Here is a 12044-nt window from a genome sequence, read left to right on the forward strand (position 1 = left end):
ATCCTCACACCTCACAGACGGAAAGAACTGAGGTGCCTGGGGAGTCTGCAACAGCTAAACACCGGACAGTCAGCAAATATTCCTACCAGCCTGGGAGGCAGGGCTTCTCAGATGACATTCCTTTTAACCTGGTGTGTGCAGCATACAACCAAACTCTCGGAGGGTAATCTTATATCTTCTATTTCCCGATTTTATCAGGGACCTCACTATAGCTGCTGAAGTTCTAAAAACAAGGCCCAGCACAGTTGCAGAAACCAAAGTGTAGAGAAGGGAATGATTTCTTCAAGGCTACACCCCCAGCTAAGGTGATCCTGGAAGTAAAGTCAGAACTCTTTCCTCCAGGCCACCTATCTCTACCTCTGCAGCCTTTAGACTATGTCCTTAGGGGGCACCTTTGCTTAAAAAGGTCCCAGGGCCACAGTCCACACTGTGACTGGCCTAACACAGGGCTTTGTCATGTAATCCTAGCCCAAAAGAGGGCAACAATTCTAGTGAAGAAGAAATACAACTCTTTTCAGCAGAAATTTGCAGAGTAAGTGTTTTGAAAATGACTGCCAACAGGAAGAAGGGAATCTGAATAGTTCCCCAAAGGAAAATTCTCAAAGAGTTTGTATTAATTAGGATACGAACTGCTACATATACAATCCCCAAATCTCACAGCTAAAAAAAAAAATATTGCTTGCTTATGTCATAGTCCGACTTCCGACGTAGGTGAGCTGGGATGGGAAGGGAGGCACTGGAAGGCTTTGTTCTGCTGTCATTCAGGAACTGAGGCTTACCAGTCTTCCAAAGGGCCCACGGGCAACAGCAGATTAAAAACCTCTAATCTAGTGGCTCCACAGTGCTGGAGGGCCCTGCAGTTGTTTGTATTCAGCGGGCCAGCAAGAAAAGAAACAACACAAAGAATCATATGCAAAGTTTTAGAAGGGCAGATAAGAAATGACCTACACATCGCTTCTCTCCACATTCCACTGACTCAGAACTGCGTAACACGACCCATGTAACCGCAGTGAAGAATAGGAAATGTAGTCTCTGGTAGTCAGGAGGAAAAGAGACATGGGGGTTAGTGGACACAAAGCATTATCTCTGCTACACGTCAAACATATTTAGTGGATTTATGCCAATGATAATACAAATAGTATATGATTCAGTAAACTGAATATAACAATGAGACTAAGTGCTTCTATACCGCAAATGTGTAAAACTACAAATACTATAAAAATACAAATGTTAAACTACCTGACACAAATACTAAGTAACAACACAAAATGATATAACATAAATGATATGATATCAAATTCTAAATGATACAATAATACAAATACTACCCAACCACATATTAGGTAGGAACCCACTTCTGCTCAGCCTATACAGAGATGGTTACTATAAAACTCTTAGAGGAAAACACAGGCAGAACACTTTTGACATAAGCACCAGGATTTTTTTGACCCACCTGCCAGAGTAATGAAAACAAAAACAAAAATCAACAAATTGGGATCTAATTAAACTTAAAAGCTTTTGCACAGCAAAGGAAACCATAAACAAGATGAAAAGACAACTACCAGAATGGGAGGAAAATGTCTGCAAACAAAGCAATGGACCAAGGGTTAATCTCCAATATACACAAACTGCTCATGCAGCTCAACATCAAAAAAAAAAAAAAGACAAACAATCCAATCAAAAAATGGGTGGAAGACCTAAATAGATATTTCTCCAAAGAAGATATAGAGATGGCCAACAACACAAGGAAAGATGCTCAACATCGCTCATTATAAGAGAAATGCAAATCGAAACTACAATGAGGTATCACCTCATACCTGTCAGAATGGCCATCACTGAAAAATCTACAAACAATAAATGCTGGAGAGGGTGTGGAGAAAAGGGGACCCTCTTGCACTGTTGGTGGGAATGTAAACTGAGACAGTCACTATGGAGAACACTATGGGGGTACCTTAAAAAACTAAAAATAGAACTGCTGTGTGACCCAGCACTCCCATTTTCCATATACCCAGAGAAAGCCATAATTCAAAAAGATACATGCACACCAGTGTTCCTTGCTTCCATGTCCTGCCTATTTACAACAGCACAGCCAAGACACGGAAGCAACGTAAACGTCCGTCAATAGAGGAACAGATAAAGATGTGGTGCATGTACACAACGGGATGCTAGCCGTAAAAAGGAACAAAACGGAGTCATTTGCAGAGATGTGGATGGACCTAGAGACTGTCAAACAAAGTAAAGTAGGTCAAAAAGAGAAAAACAAATATTGTATACTAATGCGTATATGTGGAATCTAGAAAAATGGTCTAGAAGAGACGGTTATAGGAGTAGCCTTATTGGTAGGAACTGAAGAGATGGGAGGGAGTCTGTGTTAGAAAAGGCAGTAACACGGGGTCCCCATTAGCTGAGAAGAAAAAGGCACAGAGGGCTTTTTAAGTTTTTACTGAAGCTTAGGTACAACTCTCCCAGGGCTGTTTACCCAAAGTACTTTATTGATTTTATTTAATATGCTGATTGGTTAACATGACTGGTTAACTAGCTGGTTAACATGATGATTCATCCTCGCTTAGAGAAGGGCATCAGGCTTGAAGGTGAAACTGAAAGCCAAGGAGAGCTCAAAGGACCAGGGTTAAGTCGTTCCCCCCAGATCCTAGTACAAACCAACAGTGGTACTATTCTGAGCTTGAAAAACAGCAAGTTAGATACCAAAAAGGACTTTGAGGTCAGCCAAGGAGAGCTTGGTGACAAATTCTCCAGATCCTGATAGAATCTGTTTGGCTAAATCTTTCTTTTTTTCTTGGAGTTGCAAGATCTTCTCTTCCACTGTTCCCTCGCAGACAAATCTGGAAAACAGACAAGCAAACAATCAAAACCCCAAAGCAGCATATCTAAAGAAATATTCAACCTTCTATGTATGCTTAGTTTTTAAAGGAGATTTCTTCCTCTATTTTTCCTTAGGTTTGATTAATAACTAAACCTAAACAACTTAGACTAAATATATACATCCGTTTAAAGTGATCTGAACTCAGACTGACTTTTTATTTCTTTTCAAAGCTGAGATAATTGAGAAACGCCAGAATCACAAGAGATATGTGCCTAGTCACTCAGTCATGTCCGATTTTCTGACCCCGTGAACTGCAGCCTGACAGGCTCCTCTGTCCTTGAGGATTCTCCAGGCAAGAATACTGGAGTGGGTTGCCATGCCCTCCTTAATGGGATCTTGCCAACCCAGGGATCGAACCCAGGTCTCCTGCACGGCAGGCGGATTCTCTACCAACTGAGCCACCAGGGAATATGGCAACCCCAAAAAATAAAAATTGTAGAGATCCAGCTTTCACACAAAAAGCTCCACCTTGGGAAGGTCAGAAGGTCTAAAGCTATCAGGCTTCTGCTAGGAATATGTGTACTGGTTAAAGTACAGAGTGTCTTATTTCATGGCTAATTCACACTGAAAACAGGTTTGACCAGTTGAGGAAATGCCACTGTGGTCCTTTCTTCACTCAATCAACAAGTACTGATGGAGATTCACTATATGCCATGCACCATGCCAGAGAACATAGAGATGAACATGCTCGTGCAGTCAGAGAACACAAGACAGAGATGTGAAAATAAACAGCAAGAATAGTGATATGCCCTGGGAACTGCTCTAATGGAAATATGTCCGCTGTACAAGACGAGTGAAAGGAAGTCTGTCTGGGCTATTCAGGGACGACCCCATTGACGGGTTAATTCTTCATGTGACTTGTAGGATGAGCAAGGGTTTGCCAGATGGAACAGTGGGGAGGGCATCCCAGGGAATGGGAACAGGTATAAAACCATGGCTAACATGTGTGATCTAGAGATTATTGTACTAAACCAGAAAGAGACAAATATACCACATGATATCACTTATATGAGGAGCCTAGAATACAACAGAAATGAACATATCTATGAAACAGAAATAGACTCACAGGTATAGAGAACAGGCTTGTGGTTGCCAAGGAGGGTGGGGGTGGAGGAGGGATGGCTTGGGAATTTGGGGTTAGCAGAGGCAAACTATTATATGATGGATAAACAGCAAAGTCCTACGGTATAGCACAGGGAATTATATTCAATGTCCTGTGATAAACCATAAGGGAAAATATAAAAAAGAATATATATAACTGCCACTTTTGCTATACAGCAGAAATTAACAAACACTGTAAATCAATTGTACGTCAGTAAAACTAAAAATAACAACAAAGAAAAAACAGAATGAATGGAATAGAGAAATTGTCCAACTCTTTTCGATGCCATGGACTATAGCCCACCAGGCTTCCCTGTCCATGGAATCCTCCAGGCAAGAATACTGGAGTGGGTTGCCATTCCCTTCTCCAGGATATCTTCCTGACCCAAGGACCTAACTCAGGTCTCCTACATCACAGGCAGGTTCTTTACCATCTGAGCCTCAAAGGAAGCAGGAGTATGATTACATGTTTAAGCTATAAAGTAACCACTTATATTTAGAAAAAAAGAAACAAAACCTTTGCTGAGTTTTGGAACATGGTATGCTTGGGGAGGTCATCCAATCTGGCCAGGGCAAAAGTCAAACACTATGTCCCACAACGACAGAAGTTCAGGAGACTGGTGGGGGCTGGATCATGAGTGACCATTCCTGTGATGCCAAGAAGCTTAAGAGTTGAAAGAAGGAAATGGCAGTGGATGGGAAGAAAGGGATGGTTATAAGAAAGATCTAGGAAATAAAATGAATGGACATGGTTTGTGAAAAGTAAGAAGCTGGAGTCTGGTTTTGGCTCCATGATTCGATAAAAATACTGGCACTATTCACAAAGATAAGGAATTCAGAAGAATCAACAGATAGGGGGAAGTAGGGAGAAACAATCTCGGTATGTAGTACTGTGAGTCCCTGGAGCATGTAACAGTACTTGCTATAGGGGGACTCCCCACTTTTGTTGTCTGTTTAGTGAAGTCGTATATGACTCTTTGCAACCTCATGGACTACATTCTGCCAGGCTCCTCTGTCCATGGCATTTCCCAGGCAAGAATACTGGCGTGGGTTGCCATTACCTTCTTCAGGGAATCTTCCCAACCCAGGAATCAAACCCAGGTCTCCTGCATTGCAGGAGAGTTCTTTACCACTAAGCCACCTGGGAAGCCTAATAGGTATTCATTTTTTTGAGGTGAATGAGATAAATCCATGAGTAAATGAATAATGGGTGCGGATGTGGACACCTGGATTCATACATTTTGTGGGGATTTGGATATCTGGGCCTGAAGGTTAGGAGACCTTGGAACTGATGGTATAGATTTTGGACTTGCTGGAGTAGATAGGATTATTGAGAGAGGTGCATACAAAGAGAGAGAGAAGAGAGCTAAAGACAGAACAACTGATACAATTGCTGTACTTGGCACATTTTGGAATTCATTGGTCCTGTTAGCAAGAGCGGCTTCAGTGACGTGACAGGGGTGAAAGCCAGTTCATACAGGCTGAGGAATGAATGGGAAATAAGTAAGGACAGACAATGATTTCTAATTCTTCAAGAAACTTGGCCATGAAGATGAAGGAAAGCAGTCCATAACTGGGCTGGATTGCACTGTTAAGGCAGGTTCTATCATTGTTTTAAAAAAAGAGGAGGGTCTCATGTAGAGGGACATTCTACAAAATAACTGCCCTGGGCACTTTAAAAATGTCACTGTCATAAAACACAAAGAAAGACTGAAGTGTTGTTCCAGATTAAAGGGGACAAGAGGGTCAGAAGAATTGAATGCTATGCAGGACCTTTTGCTGAGAAGGACCTCACCGGAACAAGTGGCAAAATTGAATCAGGTCCATAGATCAGATGATAGTATTGCATCATTGTTAACATCCTGGTTTTGATAACTTTATTGTGATTATGTAAGAGATGCCGTTTTTAGAAAGTGCCTATTTTAGTATTTAGAGGTAAAGGAACATCATGTCTGCAACTTACTGTCAAATGGTCCAGAAAAAAGCTTACACACACACACACAAATGTCACAGCAGTCAGGAATCTTTTGGTATTATTCTTACAATCGAGAACTCTGCGGTATTTTTGTAAGAATTCCTACATTCTTTTCTATGTCTGAAGTTATGTCGAAATAAAAGCGAAAGAAAGAGAGAGAAAGACAGAGAGAGGAGGGTCTTTTCATGGGCAGCCTTGACTGAGATAAGGCTCATCATTGTACTTAAGTTTTCTTCTGCAGGGACCAGCTCCAAGGTTACCCCCAAATTGCTTGTGTTCCCTTCCTGACCATGAGTGTCAAGGAGGATGAGCCCCACAAAAACCATCAGTACCGTGACCACCAAATACTTTACATTCTGTTAAAACACGACCAAGAAAGATTTTCACAGGAGCAGATCTTGGCCCCAGGAGACCTTTACATACTTACTTATGTATGACGACATCTTTTTGCTGTCCTACTCGGTAGATTCGGTCACAAGCTTGATCTTCAAGTGATGGATTCCTGTGAGAAGACAGGTTTTGAGCTCAAGGGAACTGACATCCTCGACAAGGGGCGGGCAAATTCCACAGGCCAAATCCAGCCTGCAGTCTGTCTCTGTATGGCTCTTGAGTTTGAAACAGTTGTTACCTTGTTAAAAGTTTGTTAAAAAAAAAAATTCACAACCAAAAATCTGCAAAAAAGAATATGTGACAGAGACCTATGTATCTGCAAAGCCTAAAATATTTATAGAAAAAGTTGGTAGATCTCTGTTCTAGTCTATGTGGGGTTTGGAGACTCCCAGATGTCTTCTTGCCCTCTCATGAGAAACTGGGCTCAGATTTGCCTCCAACAGGAACTCTTAGCACCACCATCAGCTGAAAACTATAGGTAACAGAGGCTAAAGTGATGCTCAAATCCAATCATTAACTAGCTGGATGACTCTGGGCAAGTCATCTAACCATAACCTAAAAGGCTTGGGAATCAGAGGGCTGGCAAATGATCATTAATGCCTTTATCTTTTTTAAGATTTTTTTTAACTGTGGACCACTTTTAAAGTCTATATTGAACTTACTACAATACTGTTTGCTTTATGTTTTGGTTTTTTAGCTGCAAGGCTTATGGGATCTTAGCTCCCCAAACAGGGATTGAATCCACACCCCCTGCGATGGAAGACAAAATCTTTTAACTACTGGACCATCAGGAAAGTCCCCTCTAATGCCTTTTTCAACTTTTAACTTTCTATGATTCAAATAAGGAGACTTAATTTGTTTCCTTCTTTCTAGATTCTCCTTTTCAATTCCAAACTAGTTTCTCATCTTACCTCTTTAAAAACTTGAATAACATTTCTCCAATTCAGAAGCCAGCATGATTCCAATTCTGCTTTCCTCATGTATGGGGGTGGGAGGGGTCCCAAGTAAGACCTAAACACATTCTCCAGGAAGATAAAAACAGGTGGGCCTGTCTGTGCCCATCTGGGCTGCCTGGAGAACAAATGACAATCCCTGGCAACGGTGCCTGGTGCAGCAATCCCTAACTGGCATCATTGAAAAAGCAAAACTGGGACAGATTATGGTACTTTCTCCTAGCAACACATGAATCATTTGCTTCGTATCTAAGAAGGACGCTGCTATGCTCCTGGTGTTGACACTATGAGCGGTGAGTCCAAGGCTATGTGTTAAGCATGTATCTAACATAATTAGAAATTTTCTTTGCCTTTTCCTTTAGGAGTAATGGTTCTCCTTCTTTGCCAATGCTGAGATTTCCTTGGATGTCAACAAGTATGTCTGAAATACGGTGTTTTGAAGAGATAAAACTCTTCGTTGAGTGAAGTAGCTCTTAGCCATAAGAAAAAGCCCTACTCCCAGTTTCCATGGAAACAGACATTAGGTTAACAATAAAGTGAACAAACTATTTTAAATAGTCATTTGAATCCTTCCTTGGTCAGGAATACAGGGCCATTAACTCAGCCTACACCATTCTGATCTGTATCTATACACACGTATGCACAGAGGCAGCTCCACAATATGAAAGGAACACACTCATTATGAGGTCAGGTTTTACTGCCCCTCTGGTCTCCCTGCGATGCAGGGACAACTCAAGAAAAATCCATAATTGTTACCAGTGCATGTCCAGAAGAAAAAGATGGTTTCCTCCAGTCAGGTTTAGACCGACACCTCCAGCCAAGAGAGAAATTAGCATAACCTTCAAAAGGAAGCACACCATTCACTTTACACAGATTTGGTCTCATAAGCATCACTCCTCCTGTCACAGGTTCAATACCAAGATCAATACAAATAAGCAACATGTTCTTATCAAATTTCCTTCTGCAGTCATAAAGGCACTGTTTCGAAACTTTGAGATGCTATTTTCCCTGCCTCACCTTTGAGAAGATTCTCATTTAACCTTGTTTTGGTGAATCAATCGCAAGACATTAATTGCGTGCCTGCCAAATATATGAATACTACCATTTAGAGTACTGGGGCTGGTCAGTTCAATACGCTTTCCATCAACCAGATACTGTCTAATCCGCCAGTCCCCCACCACTGCCATGACTCTCCTGCCAATCACTCAGCTGTGGTTTGGTTGCTCAGTCATGTCTGACTCTTTGTGATCCCTGTGGACTGTAGACCACCAGGCTCCTCTGTCCATGGGATTTTCCAGGCAAGAATACTGGAGTGGGTAGCCATTCCCTTCTCCAACGGATCTTCCCAACCCAGGGATCAACCCCAAGTCTCCCCCTTGGCAGGAGATTCTTTACCACTGAGCCACGAGGGAAGCCCTAAATTCCCATCATCCATAATTACATGTCTTTGAGAGGAGAGTGAAAAAACTGGCTTAAAACTCAACATTCAGAAAACTAAGATCATGACATTGGGTCCCATCACTTCATGGCAAATAGATGGAAACAGTGAGAGGCTTTATTTTGGGGGGCTCCAAAATCACTGCTGATGGTGACTGCAGCCATGAAATTAAAAGACGCTAGCTCCTTGGAAGAAAAGCTATGACCAACCTAGACAGCATATCAAAAAGCAGACATTACTTTGCCAACAAAGGTCCGTCTACTCAAAGCAATGGTTTTTCCAGTAGTCATTTATAGATATGAGAGTTGGACTATAAAGAAAACTGACCACTGAAGAATTGATGCTTTTGAACTGTGGTGTTGGAGAAGACTCTTGAGAGTCCCTTGGACTGCAAGAAGATCCAACCCGTCCATCCTAAAGGAAACCAGTCCTAAATATTCATTGGAAGGACTGATGCTGAAGCTGAAACTCCAATACTTTGGGCACCTGATGCAAAGAGCTGACTCACTGGAAAAGACCCTGATGCTGGGAATGATTGAAGGTGGGAGAAGGGGACGACAGAGGATGAGATGGTTGGATGGCATTACTGACTCAACAGACATGAGTTTGAGTAAGCTCCAGGAGTTGGTGATGGACAGGGAAGACTGACATGCTGCAGTCCATGGGTTTGCAAAGAGTCATTCATGACTGAGGGACTGAACTGAACTGAGTGTTCTCCCATTTCCCTCCATCTTTCTCATATCAAGATCCCACGCATCCTTCCAGGCTTGCCTTTTCCACAAAGTTTCTTGATCCTAACCAGTTCTGTCCTTACTCTTTTTAACCTTCATATTTTATTCTCTTAGAGTATTTTCACACTTTGATATGTACCCCTGATAAATGTCAAAAGAATCAAAAATACCTGGAGGGATCAAAGCTATGAATACTTTTCAAATGAGCTATGTTAAAATTTTCTGTGTAATCGGGAACAATCTGCTCTTAATTACAGAACTCAGCTGTGATCAGCTCGTACCTGAGGGCCCTTGGGGCTGTTAAATGCCTCTACCAAGTCCATTCTCTGTTTAGGGTTGACGGAGCCATCGATGGTGGCATAAGTTAATCCACATCTCTTAAGATGCAAGGCTACAACCTTCAGCATGCTGGTCCACTGCGAGACAATGACACTGGAAGAAAGGAGAAAACAGAAAACCAATGCAGATGAAATAAACTCATCTGCAGGACTTCAACACCCGCTATCCACACGACTCAGTTATCAAATGTGGAAGAAGGAAAGCCTTCGGATACCTAAGGGTACACACTTAGGTGACATAAGATTATAATGCTCCCAGTTATTTCTATATCCAGTCTGCAACCTACCTTGTGCGAAATGAAGTTAGAACAAAGTGGTGGTGAAACTAAAGTGACGGCTGCAGCCTCCAATTATCTGGGGGCCTAGTTCTCAGCTAGAGGAGGTCTGTCCTCCTGCAGAAAAGGAGGACAGGCCCCTCCCCTTGCCAGTCAGAACCATAAGCCTCTAGGGTTTCTCTGTTCCCCCCGTGGTGTGCTTTAATTAGAGTTTTACATGTTTAGATCAAAATCTTTCTGATCTACAAATGCAGTGAGTAACACAGAGTAAAGTAGAACAAACAATGACTGAACCTCCTGCATCCCGCCCCAGCTCAGGAACACGCCCAGCACTGTGGGGGCTCCCGGTCTGACCACATCCCCTCCCTCCATCTCCCTCTGTTACTGTCTGGCTTTGTTTAAGATGCTTCTTCTCTGCTCTTAAACACTCTTCAGATCGTCAGCTTACTTAGGTCCTCCAAGGATTGCCTTTGCAACCAGTGTTAGAAATATTTTAATTAGAAATCATAGGGAATTTGTGCTGCAACCTCAGTACTTTCTGCTGAGTGTGACTCAAGTTCCTTGATATAAAAAGCTAAGACTTATAACCATCCACAATATCCAACTTTCTTGCATAATTACAAGCAACATTTGGACAATGAAATAACACACTTACCTCTTTTGGGACCCTGAATTTCTTCGGACTGCCTCCAATTCTGCCAACAGAGATGAAATCTGGGAAAAGGTTGAATTAACATAAGTAGGTTTAAGCAAATTTGCTTTTCTCCATTTTCTCTCCCCTGAATGAATGAATCAGTCTCTCCTAGGGCCTCTCAGCTTTAAGTATTACTCCTCTCTGGTTCCCTCTCATTTCTGCAGCCAGAGGACTATTTCCAAACTGCCAGTTTCTTATTTTCTTTCGCTGACTGAAGACCCTCCAGTAGCCTCCCATAGAGAATAAAGCCCAAGCTCCTTACAATGACCTCTCAGATTCTCACTTCCTCTCACATCTCCAGCCTTATCCCTCACTACATCCAAATGATGCTTGGGTGATACCAACATTCTTCCTCCACTGAGCTGTGCTTTGTCTCATCTTTGTCCATTCTGTTCCCTCTGCTCAGAACAGCCTTAGGTGCCAGCTTAATGTCATTTCTTGGAAGTCCTCCCCAATCCAAGGTGCCCACTGACTATACACCTTTTCTATTATCATGGTCTTTTTATAAATTATATACTAATTGCTTATTAGTTATCTCTTGCTTTCAAGGCCAGAGATGCTCCAAGGAGGCAGAGCTGGCGTGTGTCTGGTTCATCTGCACCCTTAGCACCCAGCACACTGCAGGACCACGGAAGATACTATCCTAATATTTGCAGAAGGAGAAAGTAAAAGAGCCTGACCCGGTCTGAGGCCTGCTGCAGATGGTGTTGAAGAAAACCTTTCCAGATTGAGGAACACTTGCTCAAGCTTTGCGACAAGCTCCCTGGCTATTTCGGAGAAGGCAATGGCATCCCACTCCAGTACTCTTGCCTGGAATATCCAATTTATCCAAAACTGCTCAGGGCACATTCAAGTCAATGAAGGATCAGACAGTAAGAACACATGGGCAGGACTTCAAAGAGTGACTGAGTTCATTCTTCCTGACTGCTAAGGTGAATGACCTTTCTAAAGTTTCTAAGAGGCCTAGAGTTCATCTCCAGAGTGGTAGAGGAGGAAGAGCGTTAGACTAGGAACCAGGAGATGAGCAGCATTCCTACTTTGCCATCACAGGGCTAGATCACCCTGAAACTCCTAGGGAAGAGTTCAGCTTCCTCATGGGTAAAAGGAGCTGAGCCAGAACAACAGAGACACGCTTAGCTCTTCCCCTCTATGCTGTTGTGACGTTAGTGGTAACCTGTAGAGGCCCCCACGTGGGGCTGCGTTCCAATCTGAACAAACATTCCCATGACTGGGCAGGAAGACAGTCACAGGACTGTACCATTCTG

At 42.5% G+C, this 12044-nt stretch overlaps 1 protein-coding gene across 3 annotated transcripts in view; it reads right to left on the reverse strand.

Moving 5' to 3' along the window:
• Positions 1 to 2426: 2426 nt before the first annotated feature.
• The window catches only part of TTF2 (transcription termination factor 2), a 48842-nt gene continuing 39224 nt past the window's right edge, over positions 2427 to 12044 (reverse strand). The window contains exons 19-23 of one of the 3 annotated variants that reach the window (XM_040230945.1): positions 10741 to 10799; positions 9754 to 9904; positions 8060 to 8142; positions 6388 to 6462; positions 2427 to 2843 (exon numbers count right to left, since the gene is read on the reverse strand). In XM_040230945.1, the coding sequence (XP_040086879.1) occupies positions 2699 to 2843; positions 6388 to 6462; positions 8060 to 8142; positions 9754 to 9904; positions 10741 to 10799 (513 nt within the window). In that variant the 3' untranslated portion in view covers positions 2427 to 2698. The remainder of the gene's footprint in view (positions 2844 to 6387; positions 6463 to 8059; positions 8143 to 9753; positions 9905 to 10740; positions 10800 to 12044) is intronic. The other 2 variants (XR_005719364.1, XM_040230946.1) reach the window with 2 other exon arrangements.

The sequence above is a fragment of the Oryx dammah genome, unplaced genomic scaffold, assembly GCF_014754425.2.
Source record: "Oryx dammah isolate SB20612 unplaced genomic scaffold, SCBI_Odam_1.1 HiC_scaffold_28, whole genome shotgun sequence".
Lineage (NCBI taxonomy): Eukaryota > Metazoa > Chordata > Mammalia > Artiodactyla > Bovidae > Oryx > Oryx dammah.